The 20,661-nt window shown below is 39.9% G+C and overlaps 1 protein-coding gene across 1 annotated transcript; it reads right to left on the reverse strand.

Moving 5' to 3' along the window:
* Positions 1-343: 343 nt before the first annotated feature.
* LOC121009767 (hydrocephalus-inducing protein homolog) lies at positions 344-20,427 on the reverse strand. Its single transcript, XM_040443067.1, has 3 exons — positions 20,230-20,427; positions 13,892-14,075; positions 344-557 (listed from the first exon to the last, which is right to left on the reverse strand). Exons 1-3 carry the CDS (start codon positions 20,388-20,390, stop codon positions 345-347), a joined length of 558 nt encoding a protein of 185 aa, XP_040299001.1. The 5' UTR covers positions 20,391-20,427; the 3' UTR covers position 344.
* Positions 20,428-20,661: the final 234 nt, after the last annotated feature.

A 20,661-nucleotide genomic window follows, 5' to 3' on the forward strand; every position in this document is an offset into this window, starting at 1 on the left:
GTATCACGTTGATTGATTTGCGAATGTTGAACCAGCCCTGCATCCCAAGAATGAATCCCACTTGATCATGGTGAATAATTCTTTTTATATCTGGCTGCATTATTTTGATTAAAAACTCAAAAAGTAAAAAATTCAAAAGCCAAACACTATAAAAAGAACAAGAATCAAATGTTGAGACTTTGTGTCAAGTAATATTCTTTATTGTTCTAAAAATCAAGAGCAAACCCAGCTCCGTGGTTTCCTATCCCCGTGACTACACTATAATTGTAATGTACTTCAAAGTTTGATCTGTCCGAGAAAAAATGAAAAGCGCATAGCTTGACTCTATTATTCCCCTGTTGATATCATGTACTTCCTGTAGTCTGCACACAAACACACACGCACACACATGCATGCACCCCTCTTGATGCTCTGGGCACTTGGTAACCTGAGTTTACCACACAAAGAAAGTCTTTACCTGAAATGTCACAGTAAACTGTCTGCTGATAGAGCTTGGCTTCCAGGGGATTAAAGTACACAGTGATTTCAGCTGATGAGTTAGGCCAGACATCACCTTCCTGAAACCATGAAAGAATCATTAAAAAACAATGTGATAAAGGGAAGACACTGCTTTTAAATGTTGCTATTATGTTATAACCTCAGAAAATTTGAAGGCAATATTTTTACAACAGATTAAAGAAAGCACTATTTTACCCAACAGATAGTAAATTTATTCTACTCGTTAAGAGGTGCTACCAGTTGGAAGCAAGCTTCAAAGATAATTTCAGTGAGTTCATGAATATATAATTACTAAAGGAAACTAGGATGTTTAGAACATTTTCAGTATTTGCGTATCCAATGGACACTTGTTGTATGCCAACAGATGCCCAACACTGGGCTTCAGAGATGAAGAAAGGTGAGGTCTGAGACTACAAGGAACTCACATCTTAAAGGGGTCATAAGTATGCTTACAAATATTTTATGATAGATGTGATAGGTGCTGCACCATATCTGTCTGTCTGTCTATCTATCTATCTATCTATCTATCTATATGATCTATATATCATATCTATCTATCTATATGGTCCAGATGAGTAACTTACTTGATGGAGGGGCCACGTTCCTAACTTTTAAGGTGACAGCACAAGGACATACTCTTAACTTGTGAAAACATAGCAATGGTCCAAAGCAAAACAATGCCCAGATCCAACGCTGGTTCTAATCCAGTGTGATATTTCTTGTTTTAATGCAAACCACTCGAAAGTAATAATAAAGAAACCAAGTTTTGAAATTGTAATACAACATGCTACATATGAGAATCTCCTTGAGGTATTCATTGAAAAATATTTTTGTATTAACCATGTAACCTGGGTCCTCTTCATTAAATTGTCAGGACTGTAAAAGGAGATGCCAGTAGCACCTGCTTCAAAGGGTTTCTCACCCAAAGTCTGACAAGGTCATGCAGGTCAAATGCTTTGCCCCACACTTGGTACACAGTTAGAGCTCAATAAATAACTGTTTAATATAAGTGATGTTACCTTTATGCCACCTGGAAAGAATAAGATAAAAGTATTTTTCAAAAATTAGGGGGGGGGGATGGTGTGTATTTTTCTATGGTTTTTGTAAATAGGACCAAGTAGGGAAAAAGTGATAATCACATTAGAAAAGTTATAAATGACCCCACTAGCTAAAGAGAAAACTAAAAAAAGACAACCTGGCTCTGTTTCAGACAATCCCCAATGCATATTGTATTCACTCCAGGCTGGCTAGAAATGCACATAGTGGTAGAGTAAAGAATAAAGCAAGGAACAAAATGGTTTACAAAGCAGACATCGAACAAGAGGGTGGAAATAGAAAACTAGAGCCAACTTGGGTTTGTTCATGAAGGCAACAGACTGATCAGTGAACTTCCCAGGCAGTATCCTGACTTCACAATGATGAAGGGCACAGAAGCAGTGGTGAGGGCTGTGAGTGTTGCATGGATCCTGGAAGCTCTCACATCTGAGATCAGCCCACTAGAATGAAGGCCCCATGACTGCAGGGACTGTTTTATTCCCAGCACCTAACCCACAAGTGGCTCATAGTCCTCAACATATTTATTCAATCGGCTGTATCCACGACTGTATAGTTATCAGCCGATGCCTATTCATCTTTGCAACCTATATCTGCCATATTCTCAACTGGACAAAAGTAATACAAATTTAGAGCTGAAAGGGACCTCTAGGATCATGTGGGGATAGGGAAGCCCTAAGTGCTTTCACTTATTGAGGCATTTCACTTTTCCAAACTTTGAAACCAGTATTTGTTCCCTTCTGATAAATGGCAAATGCTGGTCCCTTATGACTTGGGGCTCCAATGATACGGAGTGTTAGGAACACTCTCAGCTAGAACAGACAAAGTGGTCAGGCACAAGAGGTGGCTCGTCCATTCACAGGTCCAATGGTGCACACTTCATCTTAGAACTAAAGATCCGGACTTCCTCCTAACCAGTAGACAAATGTATTCTTCTGGTGGGTTTAGATGCTGCTCTGTTTGGGGGTGCAGAACGGACACAACTAACCTGTTCCTATCCAAACTGACTGACCAAAGGAGCTACTTTGGATCCTAAGAAAACCTATGCTAGAAAAGTCTCACCAGGACAGTAAGATGTGGTCCCAAGAAGGATACACTGGAAATCAGATAAGCTCAGTACATGTGAGAAAATTCAAGCCTCTTAGTGTTTGGGGTGCACCAGACGACTTTCAAAAGCATTATCCCAGCAAGAGAATCCAGGATCCATGTGCACACAAGATGGAAACACACTTAAGTTCTATCCTAGAAGCATTCTTGGACACCGCATCACCACAAAAGTCTGATTAGCAGAACTGGTGGGTTGGAAAACAGTGGGAAGACACACTCTGGAGGTGACCAGAATCTCCCCCAGAGGAGGGAGCATTGGTGTTTGGACGTGATCCATAAGAGGATCCTCTGATCTGGAGGCTCCTGGAGGCTGATAAGCCATTCTGTATAGTGAGGAAAGACGAGTGTGAGGGAATCTGAGTCCACAGGGTTCAGTCTGAGTGAATGGGACCATCGGCTCAGTGCCTCCTTATCCTGGGCTGCGGTGGTTTTACTGTGCCAGCAACATCTGCTAGTCACTTGCAGCTTTTACTGAGCCCTGGGAGAAAATTCAAGCACAAATCCTATTCTAAAACCCTCTCCTGGGGGTACCTGGGTGGCTCTGTCAGTTAAGCATCTGACTCTTGATTTTGGCTCAGGTCATGATCTCACAATCGTGAGACTGAGCCCCCTGTTGGGCTCCACACTGAGCATGGAGCCTGCTTAATATTGTCGATCCCTCCTTCTCCCTCTGTTCCTCTCTCACTCTTGCGTGCATGCTCTCTCAGAAAGAATAGAAAAAGAAAAGAAAAGAAAGAGAGAGAGGGAGAGAGGGAGAGAGGGGGTGAGAGAGAGAGAGGAGGGAACGAGGGAGGAAGGAAGAAAACCCTCTCCTGGGCTTGTAGGAGTTAATGTACATTAAGAGGACTATGTGTATCTATAAAAAGAGCAATGTGGTCATTCCATTTCCTCTCACAGAGGGATGCTGTCAATATCAGGTCATTTGAAGGAGTTAGGAATTTGTAGAAGGACACTTATTTTTCACTTAGGATTTAAAAGGTGAGTAACTTCTATTTCTTTTTTTTCCTTTTTTTCACACTTTAAAAAATGTTTTATTTATTTATTTTGAGGAGGGGTGGAGCAGAGAGAGAGAGAGAGAGAGAGAGAGAGAGAGAGAGAGAGACTTCCAAGCAGACTACGCACTGTCAGCATGGAGCCTGGCACAGGGGCTCGAGCACACAAACCATGAGATCACGACCTGAGTTGAAATCAAGAGGTGGTCATTTAACTGACTGAACCACTGCTGCTCCAACTTCTATTTCTTTACAGCAAAAACTCTTTATAGCATCTTCTAGCAAATCAGAGAAAACAAACCTCAGAAACAGGCAATCAGCCTAAACTGACCCCACTTTTACTTACATAGCTCTGAAACATTTCACATTACTTCTCAACTCTTCTGAAATTAAATTTCCGTGTCATTTAAGTCTCTGAAAAGAATTTTTCCTTCATTATTGCTCCATTGTAAAATCTCTTTCTGAAAACCAAAACATTCAGAATTTTCCCTGTTGGCTCTGCCATCAATATCCTTTCTTCCCAGTCCTCTGAAACCAACCTCACCACACAGAACACCTGCTGTCCTGCTTTCTTCCATGTGTGTTTTGGGGGTGGGTGGGTGTGTGTGTGTGTATGACCCATCTTCTATCATCATCTATTCTTCTACTCCAAAAGAGAGACTGAGTATATAGAATGTGACCTGTAAGTGACTCTTATTTTGTTTGTTGAAAATAATTGTCAAAATGGCCTTCAGTTATGTTTAATTATCTTCCTTCTTGATCTTAATATTTGTTTTTTCCTCAGATCCACAACTGCATTTCATTTCTCAATCAAGCAGCCTACTAGAAGGAATCAGCTTTGAATTTTCAGGTCCATAGCTAACTCTCATACTGCAGCTTTTACTCAAATATTAAATATTTCTATAAATGGGATGTCATGCTTCCTTCTGGAACAAGAACAACCAACCAAGTGACTTGCTAGATACTTTTGAGAGTTTTGGAAAGCTGTCTATGAACACACTGCCACTAGTTCATAACAGGTGATTGATACCATCATGATAAAGTTGTCCTTTTAAAGTTATCTTCTTAAAAAACCTACATTGACAATGACTAAAGGGGCTATTTTAAAAATATCCTTTAAGAACCCTTAAATAAAAAACAAAATATTTTTTCCAAAATGTTTAATGTTTATTTAATTTTGAGAGAGACAGAGGGCGAGTGGGGGAGGGTCACAGAGAGAGGAAGACGCAGAATCCAGATTCTCTATGAGCTGTCAGCACAGAGCCCAACATGGGGCTCAAACTCACAAACTACGAGATCATGACCTGAGCCAAAGTCCAATGCTTAACTGAATGAGCCACCCAGGTGCCCCCAAAAACAAAATGCTTTAAAAATCACCTTCCTGGGTGCCTGGGTAGCTCAGTGTCTTAAGTGTCCGACTCTTGATTTCGGCTCAGGTCAGGATCTCGCAGTTCATGAGTTCGAGCCCTACATCAGATTCTGTGCTGGTAGCGTGAAGCCTGCTTGGGATTCTCGCTCTCTCTCCCTCTCTCCCTCTCTGCCCCTCCCCCCCCAAAATTAAATAAACTTAAAAAAATATTTTAAAATAAAAATCACCTTCCTTCCCACCTATCCCCCATCTCCTTCCTCCTTCCTTCCTTCTTTCCCCCCTCCCTCCCTCCCTTCCAATGAAAGATTATGGAAAGTTTTGCAAAATTAGAGCCCAACTGCAAGAACAGAGCTACATATATATGTTGAATTCACTTGGTTTATCTGGAAAGTAGTTTACAATATGGCTCAATGCCTACCTTTGTCATATAAAATAGTTGCATTTTGATCCCCAACTTAAATTTAGGAGAGTGAGCCAAATGTTTCCTATTCAGATGGTATACTTTCCAATCATACTCCCTAATCTAATGAGACTGAATTGAATCTAACTAAATCATAATATTGGCAACCATTAACCAAGAGTTCATGTTCCCAGCACTGTGGTAAGTGCTGATATACATTATCTGCCTCAAACTTTACAACCTTGTGAAGTAGTATTATCCCCATTTTAAAGATGAGACAAGCAAGGCAAACAGAAGTATCTCACCCAAGACCACACCAGCAGTAGAGCTGGGATTTTATAATATATTTTTCTTTAATTTCTTTAATTTCCTGAACCCCCACCCCGCCACCACCCACAATTATAACAAAAGGTCAGGCCTCACCTTTCTCACATTGTAAAAAAAAAAAAAAAAAAATGCCAGAAGAAATCTAAAACCACTACAACTGATAACGTTGGGCTGAGATGAGGCCAGCATGACCTGGTGCTCCCATCTGGCAAACATGGTAGGAGAGCCTATATGCTCATATGTTCAGTTACTTTGGAAGGTGACTCAGGAGATTTTTTGGATGACATAGTCAACAGTAATATGTCGCAGCTCTAGAGAAGTGCATTGGTATATCATTATAAAGCTATCCTAGTTGGGTCAGGGTACAGTCAGCTCAGAACAAGTACAGTGAATAATGGCTTCAAGAACATCTGTATAACATGTGATGAATCCCATCATGTTCCAGCAAAATGGAAAAGTTCCCGACTACATCAATAAATATTTTCAGCTGTGTTGTCATATTTAAGGAAAAAATTTTTAACTTCTCATGGGAAATAAAAATACCTTCTTAATCAGGTTTCTATCAATAAATTAAAAACAGAAGCACTGATAAGAAGCTATACTCTGTTTCACCACCTACAATTGCTCTTCTAGAATCTTCCAGATCAATGAGAGATATCATAGCTCTCTTTATCATCATTCGGGGCAAGTAGAAGTTGTCTCCAAGAGAAATAAGAAACAAAAATGGAAGCTAATATACTGAAGGTAAACTATCCTAATTATCATTGAGAGAAAAGATCGAGTCATCATGTGACAGGCAAGGACATACTTGTACTCCATTGTAATTCCTGAGGCAAGACGCTGTGCTTTTCATAAAGTTTTGATTCTCAAAATAATGACCAGAAAAAATTTTAAGAGAGGGAACTAAGATCTGGCCATTGTCAGAGCAAGCTTCACTGAAGATGTGTCCTGTTTTCAATGAGATACTCCAACCCGTCTGCAGTGAAAATTCCACTGAGGTTTTGGAGGAGATGAGGTAGTTGTGTGCGATGTTCATGCCCTTCTCTAGAGAGAACAGATTCTTGTCTCTTTTAACACAGAAGGGTGTTAACTTTTATTTAATGAGCCATGGGAAACTTTCCTGTTTCTAAAGATTCCCCCAGGCCTCCCTCCACCTATGATGGCTCTCCAATACAATAGTGGATGTACCAGGCAGAAAAGGTTTGCCTGAGCACAAAGATCTGAGAGGACGAACAATAATAAAAGGAGACTGAAGGATGGAAAACCATACTGACAGAAGAGCTGTGACTTGTCAAGGACACTTTGCTCTCAGCAGATTCCTGTCCTCCTTTCTCCTTTCTGGTGTCCATTTCTGAGGAGTCAGCTCCCACATGTTTGCAATGTGACTCATGACTAATGGTACAAGTGGAAGGGGTTTGCAGCAAAAAGCTAGATCTTTCCTCTTTGGTAGCCATCTGGGCTTCCACCCAACCTGGTTCTGCTGAGCCTACATGCTATGCCGATTTGGGAAAAGTAAAGCAAACTAAATTTGAGCTGTGCTTTCAGTCTGAATTGCTGAACCACATGTTTTCTGTAGGCTTAGGTGACGACAAATCATGGTTTACTATTACTTACCTGGTAATAAAGAAATTATCAAGTTTCCCTTCCTTTTTGAGGCTTAGTTAAATTAAGCTAAAGCCTCCCTCAGGACACTGGATGAAGTTTTTTAATTTTTAATTTTTTTAATGTTTATTTATTTTTGAGAGAGAGTGAGAGTATGAGTGGGGGAAGGGCAGAGAAAGGGCGTGAGTGGATATGAAGAGGGCTCTATGCTGACAGCAGAGAGTCTGATGTGGGGCTCAAACTCACGGAACCATGAGATCATGACCTGAGCCAAAGTCAGACACTTAACTGACTTGAGCCACACAGGTGCCCCTGGATGAAGTTTTCTTAAATGGAAAAGACATTTTCTACCAGAAGTAAAAATGTTTTCCTGGCTCACCAATGTCAGGCAATCAGTGAGGACCAGTTTGGGCAAATACCTTTAAATTGTCAGGCCTTCCTTTTGGAGAAAATATCAAGCGTTCAATATTCAGAAATTTGCTGCATCTTTTAAAAGTGTGACCTGAGCCAGTGGTACCAGAGTCCAGAGATAAGGGCAGCACATCTGTGCTGTGATTTCTCAGAGGATTCCCAGACACCCATGGAAATTTAAAGCTTAATTCTCTTTTTGCCGTGTGATATTCTTCTGCCTCACAGTTCTCAGAATTGTGGTTTTCGTCTTTGAATCTCTCTCACTCAAGTACCCAAGAGACCTAAGCAGCGGATATAACATAATGAGACTGTCAAAATTCTGTATAGCCAGATTCCATCTAGTAAAATAGAATATTATATTTCTGAAAGTAGTCAATTTCACTTGCTTTTCTGGAAGGCACAAAACATGCATAATAGACTCAATTTTGCAATTTTTTTTCCAAAAGGGGGAAAAAACGATACAGAAGCAGATAGCTTGAGAAATAATCAGTATGCTACCAAATGCAGTACCTTCCCCAAGGAAGACATAAATGGAAATTTCTAGGCCAATACTCCAAGACATTATCAAAAGAATTCACACGAGGACTTGATATAAATAGTAGTAATACACTACATGCACTGATGACTAGAACAACAATCATGGCTACCACTAGAATATCAATAAATTACCAAGTAAAGCTAAAAACAAAAATCCTTCCAGACTTATGTGTCCTATATCTGTCCTGAACTGACTTCTCCCTGTAGTCACTCAGCGTCCTTATCTACTCCCTTTCTCTACCAGTGAACACCTTTGGGGTTTCTCCAAAGACAAACTCCCAACTCTGCATTCTGAGACCATATCAGTACCCAAGACACTCCAGCATAACTCAAAGTTTGAACAACAGACTCTATGGCAATGCTATACAATGAACATATTGAGAAGAAAGTGAGTCAAGACAAAGGAACTAACCAATGGCCAAGTGGTGAACAGGTGGTAGAAAAGAGTAAGAATTTGCAGTTCTAGAGTTTGGGTCAGCATTGAATTAAAGTACTTCTCACATGATCAAATTAATAAAATTTTATTAAATTCAAACTCATCACCACCTTGGGGCATTTTAGGGACAGTGACTGATCTGGATCTTAAATCTACTTGCCTTAAACTGAAAGAGCCGCTAGAATAGGAACAGAATAACCATAAAATATTCAATATTCACAGAACACAGTAAGGGCTAAACTAACCTTGGTTTTAGGTGGTGCATTTGAAGAACCAAGATATTTAGACATATGTCTGAGAAAATAAGCCTATCATTTATTTCTTTTCAGACCCTAAGGTAACAGGTGATTTTCCTTTTTAAGTTTACCTCATTTGAAGACAATGTCCTTCCTCAATGGACACAGAGGCTGAAGAGCCCATCAGAAAGCAAGGTGGTCTCTAAGCCACTGCACCAGCCTTTTATTTTTATTTTTTGGACAGGGTATCCATTAGAGATTGACTGTTAGATCAGTAGGTGACACTGCTTGATTTTAATCCCCCCTGCTTCTACTGTAAATTCAGCTCATATAAAAAAACTAATTAAAAGGAATCACACCCTAATAAAAAACTAATCACTGATGCATAACTCAACTGTCAGAAATTAAATAGTGGCCATTTGGCATAGCTGGTCTAATACACAAGCAAGATTCAGAAGAGAACTTCAGGAGAAAATAGTGATGAACCCACCAGAAAAGGGGAGAAAGACATGTAAGATATGTTGATGAGCTCTCAGCTAGCTGGTTCTCCTCTTAGCCATCCTTCTCTGTGAATTTACAGCCTCTCCTCTTTTTTCAGGGTCCCTAAAGGTGAGCATCTGGGGGGCTGTCTTGGGCCCTGTGCAATTTTCCTAGTTTACTCTGTTCTTAGAATTTCCATCTTTTTTACATGCCTTCAGTGAAGGTCTCTATATAATACTCACAAATCTTGCTTCTACTTCCAACTCCTCTCTTACAAATTTAGTACTGCATTTCCAAAATTTCTTGGATATCTACTGTCATCTCAAATTCACCATATTCAGAACCAAACTCATCACCACCCACTGATTTCCATTCCTCCTTCCTTCCTTCCTTCCTTCCTTCCTCCCTCCCTCCCTCCCTTCCTCCCTCCCTCCCTCCCTCCCTCCCTCCCTCCTTTCCTCCCTTCCTCCCTCCCTCCTTCTATTGGTACTGTGGTAGACCTGGGGCACAGATAAGGATAAGGCACTCCTTGACCTTAAGGAGCTCAGAGTTTGTTCCAAATTGGAGAATCAAAACTTGAGTCAAAAAAGATCTAAGTGTCCTACCTCAAAACCCTTATTTTGTGTACAAGGCAACCAAAGCCCAGAGAGATCAAATGGCTTGTTTAAGGTCACAATTGCTATTGGCAAAGCCAGGCATTAAACCCAGCACTCCTGATCTGCTAATTTCCATCAAGGACATCATACTTGTCCCAGCCACTCTACTTAAGATCTGAGGAGACACATGATTCCTCACCATGTCCCAATCTCAACAACCAATCAAAAGCTTTCTTTTGATGTCTTTAATGTCTTTAATTTAATTTAATTTAGACATTAAATAAAGACATTTAATTTCTTTAATGTCTTTCTTTTGAACATCTCTCACACCTGCCATTTCCTTTGCTTTCTTACCATCAGCAGGCCAATCATCTAGGTCAACATGACCTTCACACATCACCCTGAACTTGCCTGCAGAGATGTTCAGTCTCCCTGGTACTTCCTGCACTAGGACATTTCCCCTGCCTAACCTACACCACCCTCCAATTTGAACCATATGTGGCTACCATGATAACATTTCTAAAACACTTGGTACACATCATACTTCTGCTCCAAACCCCACAATGAATCTCAGATATGCTCAGCACACTGTGTGGGAGAAGAGGTCTGTACTTATGGGAAAATACCACTTGCACTCTACCCCTTGGAGAATTATTTTCTCTTGAACTAGTATCTCTCAAACATATATGACCAAAGAACTTCCTTTTTGCAAGGAACACACATTACCTCCCCTCAAATCCAGTGGTGGCAGAAACACACTGTGGAAAGCAATAGCCTGTAGGCTACAGTTCAACAGGTTGGCCAGGCAGCCCAGACTTCCTTTATTCTCCTTCCCATCCTTCCAATGACTGCCTGTTCTGGCAAAACTGCTCCATTCATCATTATTTAATACTTTATTTTCACAATTTCTCCAACTGGAAATATTCTACTTCTTCCTTTCCACTTACTTAAATCTTATGCTTCTTCCAAAATTCAGTTCAGGTCTCATCTCTTCAATAAATCATTTCCCAACTCTCTCATCCCAAACTCCTGTAGGATGTATTTACTTGTATCAAAAAACCAAAGTCTCAACAGCAGAAAACACGCATAGCTCTCAGATGGGTCAAGAAGCTAATTAAATGGCAAAATTTTCCCTAAAAAATACCTTTAAATTAATCTACAAGGTAAGATTATATTACATTTCCAAGAACTTGATTTCTACAAAGCAATCAGGATCTAAAAGGAGGGGGAAAAGGATATTTAACATCAATAACATATTCACTATTACTGACAATGAATTATGCTTTTTTAACCAGAATAACTTTAGGAAGACACTAGGAAAGTCTCATGCCTTCATTTTCATTTTGCAAAAAATTTCAAGAACCAGCTAATTAATGCTATCATGAGAAGAAAAGTGAATAGTGTACAGAAAGAACAAAATCATTACAGATGCCATAAACACCACTAAGTGAATATTATTCTCTTCCCATTTCTAGTAATTTTTTTCACATGATATAAACAAAACTAGTCTCATTTATTTAAAAGGTAACATTTCTGCATATCATTATTTAAAAATTTTTTTTCTTAATGGTGAAAAGATGCCTTGTGATAATAATGCCCAATTCAGTTCCTATTTAAAGTTAAAAGCAATCATTAAATGTCATATTTTAACACACATGTATCTCCACAATCTCCCTAAGAAGCTTCAGGTTATAGAAGAGCATGTGAAGAGAAGGAAATCTGAGGTACCCCTACTCTTTCTACTTTCTGAATTGAAAATGTATAAAACTCACCTGTGGACCTCCCACCTCCTCCTGACCACCAATGCTTGCCATCCCAGAGCCATTCATTCCCAAAAAGCTATGACAACAGAAGAGCAGTCATCAGCCTGGATCTCCAGTATAAGCTGGGAAGAATCTTGAACTGTCTGTACTCTGGACCTTACTGGTATGTCTAAGATTACCATGACTGATTGCTCTTCCCTGCCTCTGCTCAGCTCAGCTCAGCCCATGCTTACTTGAACTTATAATGCCTTCCTGATCTCTTTAATATCTTCAGGCTTGACCTATCATCATAGGGACCAGTCCTGTTCTTCTAAGACTTTATGTTCATCTTGTTTTACCCTCTTGCTGGTCTAGCACATCATATCTGAAGATCCCTTTGCTCAGATGAGCCCAGTCTTCTGAGGTGAGAGAAGGTTTAGCCTCAAGCCATATCACCAACCTTATTATCCCACATGAACTCTTCACTTTAAGCAAACTAATCCATTCATGGAGACTTGAATTATCCAAACCATACACATCCCCCATTTTGTTTTTCAAAAGTCCTGTCCTGTAAGACCCCGTTCAAGGCTCTGCTCCCATGAAACCTTCTCTAATTTGGCTTCAACCTCTGAACTAGTGTACTGACTGTCTTCATCAGAGATTCATGCAGCAGGTCCTGCAAAACAACAGTCCCAAAGCATGTCTCCAAGGAGAAGACTCTCTCTTGGAGAGTTACAGTGCAAATTATCATATTAAAGACTTAGAGGAGCGCCTGGGTGGCTCAGTCGGCTAAGCGTCCGACTTCAGTTCAGGTCGATCTCGCGGTCGTGAGTTCGAGCCCCGCATCGGGCTCTGGGCTGATGGCTCAGAGCCTGGAGCCTGCCTTCGATTCTGTGTCTCCCTCTCTCTCTGCCCCTCCCCAGTTCATGCTCTATCTCTGTCTCAAAAATAAATAAACGTTAAAAAAAAAAAAGACTTAGAAATCTTACAGCAAAGAAATCTTCCAAACAATTTTGAATGCCCTGTTACTGAAACTTATTTAGCTGTGGAATCCCTTTTCTATCTTCTATCCTTTAATAATAATTTGGAAGCACAGATATAAGGAAACAGGTCTCCACAAGTCAGTGGCATTTCCCGTAAGTGATTTTGTATTCTAATGTGTCCATGTGCCCATGTCTTCTTTCCAGTTGGTTGGAGTAGTAATAATCCAGCAACTCCAATTAGCTTTGGGCTTTCTCAATGTCTATTGCTGTCTTTATCCTCACATCACCCTGCTTGCTAAGTGTAAAGTCATGCACAGTGCCTAGTACATAGTGAATACAGAAGATTTGAGCTACTTTCATTTTGAAGCAGTAGAGAATGTGATTAGGAGTTGGGTCTGTGGAAAATGACTGACCCCGTTCTAAGTCTGGCCCAGCCCTCACCAGTGAGATTGAGGACTATGTCTGTTTTGCTCATTCATGCCTTATACACACACAGTGCCTAGGACAGAACATACAGTTAGTTAAGTATTTATCGAGTGAATTAAGGACAAAGCAGTTCTCAACCCAAATGATTTTGCCTACCAGGAAGACATTTGACAATGGCCGGAGACAGTTTGGGCTGTCACAATTAGCATCTGGTGGGTGAATGTCAGGGATGCTATGAAACATCCTACAATGTACAGGACAAAGAACTATCTAGCCCCAAATGTTGAGAAACCCAGAGTTATGCTGATCAGGGATAAATTTCTAAATACAAACACTATTTGGCTTTGAGCAAGCTGTCGAATTTTTCTAAGTCTTAATTTCCTCATCTGTAGCATGCAGAACTGATTATAAGATTGTAATAAGATAATATATATACAAAAGAGATAAACCGAGTAACACATATGAGATGTTTAACACAGTGATTGGTGCATAGAAAGTATGACCTATAAATGTGACCCGTGAGCATTCTTACTGTCAGCCTTTATTCATTGTCTCATAATGACATGAAGCTTTCAACTGAAATCTTCATGGTCTCAGAACTCACTATATCAATTCTAGAGTGAGTACTTTTATCAAAATAAACTCTGTACCCCCATTTATGTCTCCTTTACAGTCAGATTTTATTTATGTGCTCACCAGTGGCTCAATAGTGAAAATGTTACTCAAGAAGAGCATGCTGTCTTCCTGAACCAGCTTCCTCTGATTCTCAAAGGTGTGGGACAAAATGGAAAGACGTTCTCGGAGTGAAGGATCAATAACGCACTCTTCAAGAAACTCATCAGTCTCATTCTTTTCCTCTTTGCTCAGATCATCACAGACCCTAAAAAAAATAGAGGAAACATGAGATTCATTCTGATACTCCCATGAAGAACATTGTAAAGGCCTCCCCTCCAGTCCGTCCTGTTGGGAATGGTCTTGCCCATCACCCTGAGGTAGTCCCTCCTTGCCCTAAGTCTGTAACATACCAGATGGGTGACTTTGGACTTTAACCTCTTAAGAGCATCAGTTTGCTCATCGGTTAGTCACTTCATTTGACAAGCCCTCCCAGGTTTCCTGTTCCACTCTTGCCCATTTACTTACTCCTGAGCCCTTATGTATATTTAGACAAATATTTTGTTTCAGGTAATTATGTTTCTCAGGCTTCTTTTTTTTTTTTTAGTTTATTTATTTATTTTGAGAGAGACAGAGCACAAGAGTGGGAGAGGCAGAGAGAGGGAGAGACAGAATCCCAAGCAGGCCTTGCACCATTAGCACAGAGCCCGATGCAGGGCTTGAACTCACAAACTGTGAGATCATGACCTCAGCCAAGATCAAAAGTCCGACGCTTAACCAACTGCACCATTCATGCACCCCTCCCAAGCTGTTTTTTAAATATTTAACATTTACCCTACCTCTTACACTTGAAAAACAATTTTGTTTCTTTTTAAACTTGCTTAGATTTTTTTTTAAGTTTAGTTATTTATTTTGACAGAGACAGAAACAGCGTGAGTTGGGGGGAAGAAGAGAGAGAATCCCAAGTAGACTCCATGATGCCAGTGCAGAGCCTGACACGGGGCTTGAACTAACAAAACCATGAAGTCATGACCTGAGCCACCCAGGAGCCCCCGCTTAGCTCTGATTCTTTCTCAGCTGTTAGTCCCCTAGAGAAAAGAATCTGGAACCAGCAAGGACCAGTCTTGGTTACTGATTCTACTACCATTTACTAGCTCTATGACTTTGGGGGTTATTGAAGCCTCAGTGCCTTCACCTAAAAAACAGAAATAATAGAAGCTCCTCCATCATAAAGATGTGCTGACGATTCAACATGAATAAGGACCTGGTGCAGTTCCTAGGACACAGCAGGTACTCAATAAATGCCAGTTTTCTCCCTGGGTCAACCATAAGCAATTACCAAGCTGTAAAGCTTTTAAAATGCTCAAACCACACCTAAAGTGAGCTCCTCTTTTCTCTCCTTCTAGCTCTTAACATGGTAAGAGCTAGAAGGTAAGTCAGAAAAGCAGCCTTTCCCAACCCTCTCCTCACTACCCTCACCAGAGCTTTGCTCACAGTACTCCTAGTATCTGTTACTTCACCTGCACTTAGAAGACTGAATTCTATCTCCTCCCAGGATGTATGACTATTTTCCAGAATTTTACTGGTATTATCAATGGTGAGAGACAGCTTATTTAGTTAAGTGAGTGCTCAGTAAGAACCCTGAGTCACCAAATCCCTGTCCCAGCCCCAACTATTTTCTAAATGACTTCATGCAAACCGTTATGTTCAGCAATGTCAAATAGCTCTTTTTTATAACTTTAGCATTCAGGGTCCTTTGGTCACAGAACATAAAGAAGTCAAAGAAATGGGTTCAATGTGCTCTGGTCCCGAGGAAGAAAGCATCAGAGGATGCACAGGCTTCCTTTTCGTTGCTAGCTTGAAAGCAGCGTCCAAGGTAACCAGAGCAGCAGACCTTGTACACTGCTGAGACAAATTAAAGAGATCTCAGTCCACAGAAAGAAGGGAAACTACTTACTCCTGTGAGTGGAATTTTTGATACCTACCTTTAGGATACACCCTGAAGAAACAATCATGGATAAAAACAACGACATAGCCAGAAAGATGTTCATCAAAGTGCTAGCCACACTACCAACAGATGTGGGTGAATTTGATGTGAGAGACTGAAGGACCGGTTAAAAAAATAATGGGAATCATAAACATTACATTTCTTTAGGTTATTGGGTTATTGGGGGTGCAGTGTGGGGATGAAATGTCTTGTATGGATCGAGGATGAAAATTCTGCATGAACTGATGAGAATGATTACCTCAAACCTTACAACAGAAAACAAAATAGAACAAAACAAAAATTCACAAAAGCTCTTCTCCCACACTGTTGGCATTCGTGAAGCACTAACAACCACATAATGCGAAGGGGGTCATGATATACTGTATGTCTCCCTCTGTGCCCTCTGATTAGAGAACTGGAGCCATGGCTGAGAGTCTAAGAAGGGAACGTGCAACACCTTGAGCTGGGCTGACTCCAACAAGTGATTCTCTATACCTCAGTCTATTGTCTGGCCATCTTGTCCTGCTGGTATTCATGGTCTCCTACATTCAGAGGGGTTTCTGTTTTACAGTGAGGAAACCTCTTATCAGAGAGCTAGCCACCTTCAGGCATCAAATACAGTCCAGCCTATAGACTATAGTGAATGGGGAAGAACTGTGTCTCAGGTACAGTTGCATTGAACCAGTAATGTTCCCTCATGTTGAGGTGCTACAGACCCTGCTCCTTTGCAGCACCCTCAAACGACAGTAACTGGGTGCTGAGGAGATTAAAAACTAAGAGCCTTGGGCTTCAAGAGAGAAATACTCCCATATCCACACACTTGGCATGGAAAATATGAAGCCATCCATCTTCAAATGTACCGTGTGACCCTGGACACCAGGCAACTCTGTGATGACTATTATAAACTAAAGACTAGAGATCTCCCTTCCTGTTTACCAAGTACCATTCAAGTCTTCAGATTCTTGTACAACCCTACAGAAGAGAAGGGCCCCTCAAATACAAGTAAGATTAAATTTATTACTAGCCACAGGGCAGGTTCAAAGTCCAATTAAAACTGATCTATCTAGAGAAACACATCACTTCCTACACCTGAATGGTGTGGAAAAAAAATCCATGCTGACAACTTTGTGGGGGTTCCATCGAGGATTCTTGAAGTTCTTGTATAGAACAAATCTAGAATTATAGCCAAATGCTATTAAAACAATGGCCATGACCATCATGGAGAAATGGGGAGCAAAAATCCTCAAAAGCCCATGCCAAGTCTCTGAATAGAATAAACTGTGATTATAATGAGTATAAAAGAATCTTGTAGGATGTTTTATAATCTCGCAGGACAAGGAGGAGGAGGCAAGGAGAGAGGAATGAATCCTCCATTTCTGAAGAGATTAATTTCTCTGCAAGTCCCAGAAAAAACATCAACAAACATGAAGACCCAAAGGAAAACTTTTTAAAGTTCCACATATCTGATTCTGAAGGTTAAAAAAAAAAGAAAAACGAAACAAATCCCAGAACTTCTTCCTAGGGGGAGTGACATCTTCATTGTCAGAGTCTAGAGCCTAGGATTAGCCCAAGGTCCTCAAATATGGACACGTGTCACGAGGTTGGTACCAACATGTTTTGGTAGGTAAAGAGGAAGTCATCCTTCTTAGAATGGAAATAATAAACAGCTAAAAAGGAATACGGTTTCCTACTCCTCATTAAGGCTGAAATTCGAGATCTCCAAGTCTTGACTCAGGCCACATCATTAAGATGCTGGAGGACAGAAACCACAATGGCTAGAATAGTCTTGAGGGTATCCATTAAAGCAATTAGCATTCTCAACCTACCAGTGAGCAACTTTCAGCCCCTGTAAGATGAATGCCTTAGGACCAGCTTTAAGCCATATTATAACTAGAGAGCAGCAGGCAGATTCTTGAGTCTCACCTAGAAATCTACACTGACGTATTAAATCTTAGGTCCTTGGGGAGCTTCAAAAGGAAACTGTAGTCTCTCAAAGTATATGCATGAGCCCATTTAGAATAGATCCTCTCTGTTCCAAGTTGAGGACCAAACTAATGGTGTTTGCCTTGCTTTTCAAGAGGATGAGCATTCCATGGCTAGTTACGTCCAGGACAAAAATTCATAACTAATAACATGAACTTTGATTTTTAAAAATACATTAAAAAATGAAAGTTGTGGCAGATTTGGGGACATATCAAGGCACAAGACAGGCATAAAATAGAAAAGACTCTCTGGTCAAATAAGCAATTGGGCATAAATGGCTTTGTTTCCCCCCTATTTTACCTCTTGCCCTAGCCATGTGGCCCTAGGAGAGCGGGGGAGGGAGAAGGTAAGGAGCAGCATACTCAATAAACTCTTCACTTAGATCAACCAATCCAGTTTGGAGAAACATGAGTTGGGCTGCCATGATTCCCAAAGTGAAAATGGAAGTATTCTTATTTAGTCATTTGAAACCACTTTTCAAGTTCATTATTTAATGGAGGGGCATAGTCTTAGATGATGAAAGGAGGCTTCCAATCATGGTTATGGAAATGCTATTCCATGTTATTCCTTTTTTACAAAAAAAATACTATAGGAAATAATAGACCGAGAGAGATAATAAAAGAAAGACAACACAAGAGAAAAGGAAAAATAAGCCTCAGAATAATATGAAAGAAATAGGGGCATGAGTATCAGGGGAGGTAAAGTAGAGGGGAAAAAAGAAAGAAATGTCCATCCATGTATAGTTGAAATTCTCTATTCCTGGCATCTCTGATAATAACTGGTTTGAATTTTTTTTCTTAAGTTTAACTATTTAAATTAACTTCCTTAAACACTTTTTGGACATTGGCATGGCACCAATCATGTCTTATACATATAGTCAAACACACATAGTTGAAGCTGAAGCTGGCTTTCCTTCTGATAGTGTGTACCCATCCTCCTAAAAAGATTATGCCCACAGGACAAGCAGGATATTGAAACACGGTTTACTGGCATCTCTGTGTTTGTACCTGCTCTCCTATTTTATCTTTAAACATGCTTGGACCATTCTCATTGTTGGTACACTTGTGAACGAAGGAATCAGGACAAATGAAGCAGTGGATGAGCAATTTTCTCTTGCCTTTTGAACTACTGGCATTTCTATGGTATGAGGCAAACTGAAGTTTTTAAGCAGGAAAGCCTTTTCTTTTCTCACTTTTTAAAGATGTCACAGTGGTAATCCAGTGATTAAAGCTCATTGTCTGAATGATAAAGCTTCTGGTCCACTGTGTCCTGCCATTGTCACAGCTCCTTCTGATTCAATTAGGGACAGCACACTGGGGGATTTCTGCCTGGTTTCCATGGACCCAAGACTTTTATTTTTATCACATACTAACTTGGTTTTAAACAAAGCTATGAAGCTTCCCAGGGCTAATCTTTAATGAAAATGGAGAGGCAAATAAAAAAGGCTGAAATAAATTCCAATGAAAGCAGCAAAAGTGTTAATTCAGGGAGGGTGGAAGGAGATAAAAATGAAATTGGACTTTAAAAGAGGCAAGGACAGACTTGGTAAAAAGAAATACTCAAAATTGAACAGTGATGAGATTAGTTAAAAGAGTTTGGTTTTCCATTTCATTAATTTTCTCCACTGCCTGAAGTATCATTTTAAAAAGTAGAAGATTAAAGATACCAACAAGGAATCATTATTAAATTATATGGTTAGCAGGGATTGAGCAATGCTACTAAAACTGAGAATATAAAAGTCATTTTATCCAAGCCTTTCTTTTTCCTAATTCTTTGTTTTCTGGAAATATTTTTTCACCGAAAAAAAATTCCACATTGATCCCAATCCAAAAGAGGTTATTTTTAGAAACTATGAAATCTGACCAATCTGATTAGGGTTATGAGACAAAATACAGACCTGTAGGTTAGTTTTGAAAGAACAGTGAAAAAATGATATATTCGGTCTTCATTTTTCTTTTAAAGTTTGTTTATTTATTTTGAGAGAGACAGAGACAGTGCAGAGAGAGGGAGAAAGAATTCCAAGAAGGCTCCATACTGTGAGCACAGAGCCCAACTGTCTGGGATCAAATCCACATAACTGTGAGATCCTGACCTGAGCCATAGCCAAGAGTTGGATGCTTAACCTACTGAGATACCCAGGTGCCCCTGATATATTTGGTCTTTAAAATCCAGGAGTTTAGCTACTAATAAATTAAAGCCAGGTTAAGATGAACTGAGGATGGGCAATACTGTGTTCCACATAGCTCTTTAAATGAAATTCTTTAAGTTAAATTCAAGTTTTTAAATTCTTTTCTTTAAATGAAAAAAGGAGCATCATACACTGGAACCAAGCTATAAAAAGCTGACCTTGTTTGAGGTGGTTAAAAACTTACCACAAAAGTCACTGATTTTTCATAATGACTGAACTTTGAGGTCCCCCAAATTATAGCATATAGGTGTTTTTCTTACAAACCTATACTTTTCTCTGTCTTCCTCTTCCTGGGTAGCAAATATCTTCCACTGGAAATGGGCAATGATGTTACTGCGGTTGTGAATAGTTACAGTTCGCTGACTGGCCAGAGATATGTAGGTTTTTTCAATGATCAAGGAATTCCTGTCCAGCCTTATATTCATGTCTATGGCAGCTCCATAAAGAGATAGATATATTTTTTCACCTAGAAATTAACAAAGTATAAACACACATTGAGATTTATTCTAGAATGATGCTACTAGGCAATTTTTTTCCCCAAGATAAAGTGATAGCACAAGCACTAGACATTTTATTCTTTTTTCTCCCCCATCAATCCAGAAATCAGACATGATCAGAAAACTTAAATATTATGTATGGTGTAGTTATAGAGAATCAGACTATCTTATTTGGTCACTGTAAAAACCACATAAAATA

Source organism: Herpailurus yagouaroundi, unplaced genomic scaffold (assembly GCF_014898765.1).
Source record: "Herpailurus yagouaroundi ecotype Mexico unplaced genomic scaffold, PumYag 190, whole genome shotgun sequence".
In the NCBI taxonomy this organism is placed as follows: domain Eukaryota; kingdom Metazoa; phylum Chordata; class Mammalia; order Carnivora; family Felidae; genus Herpailurus; species Herpailurus yagouaroundi.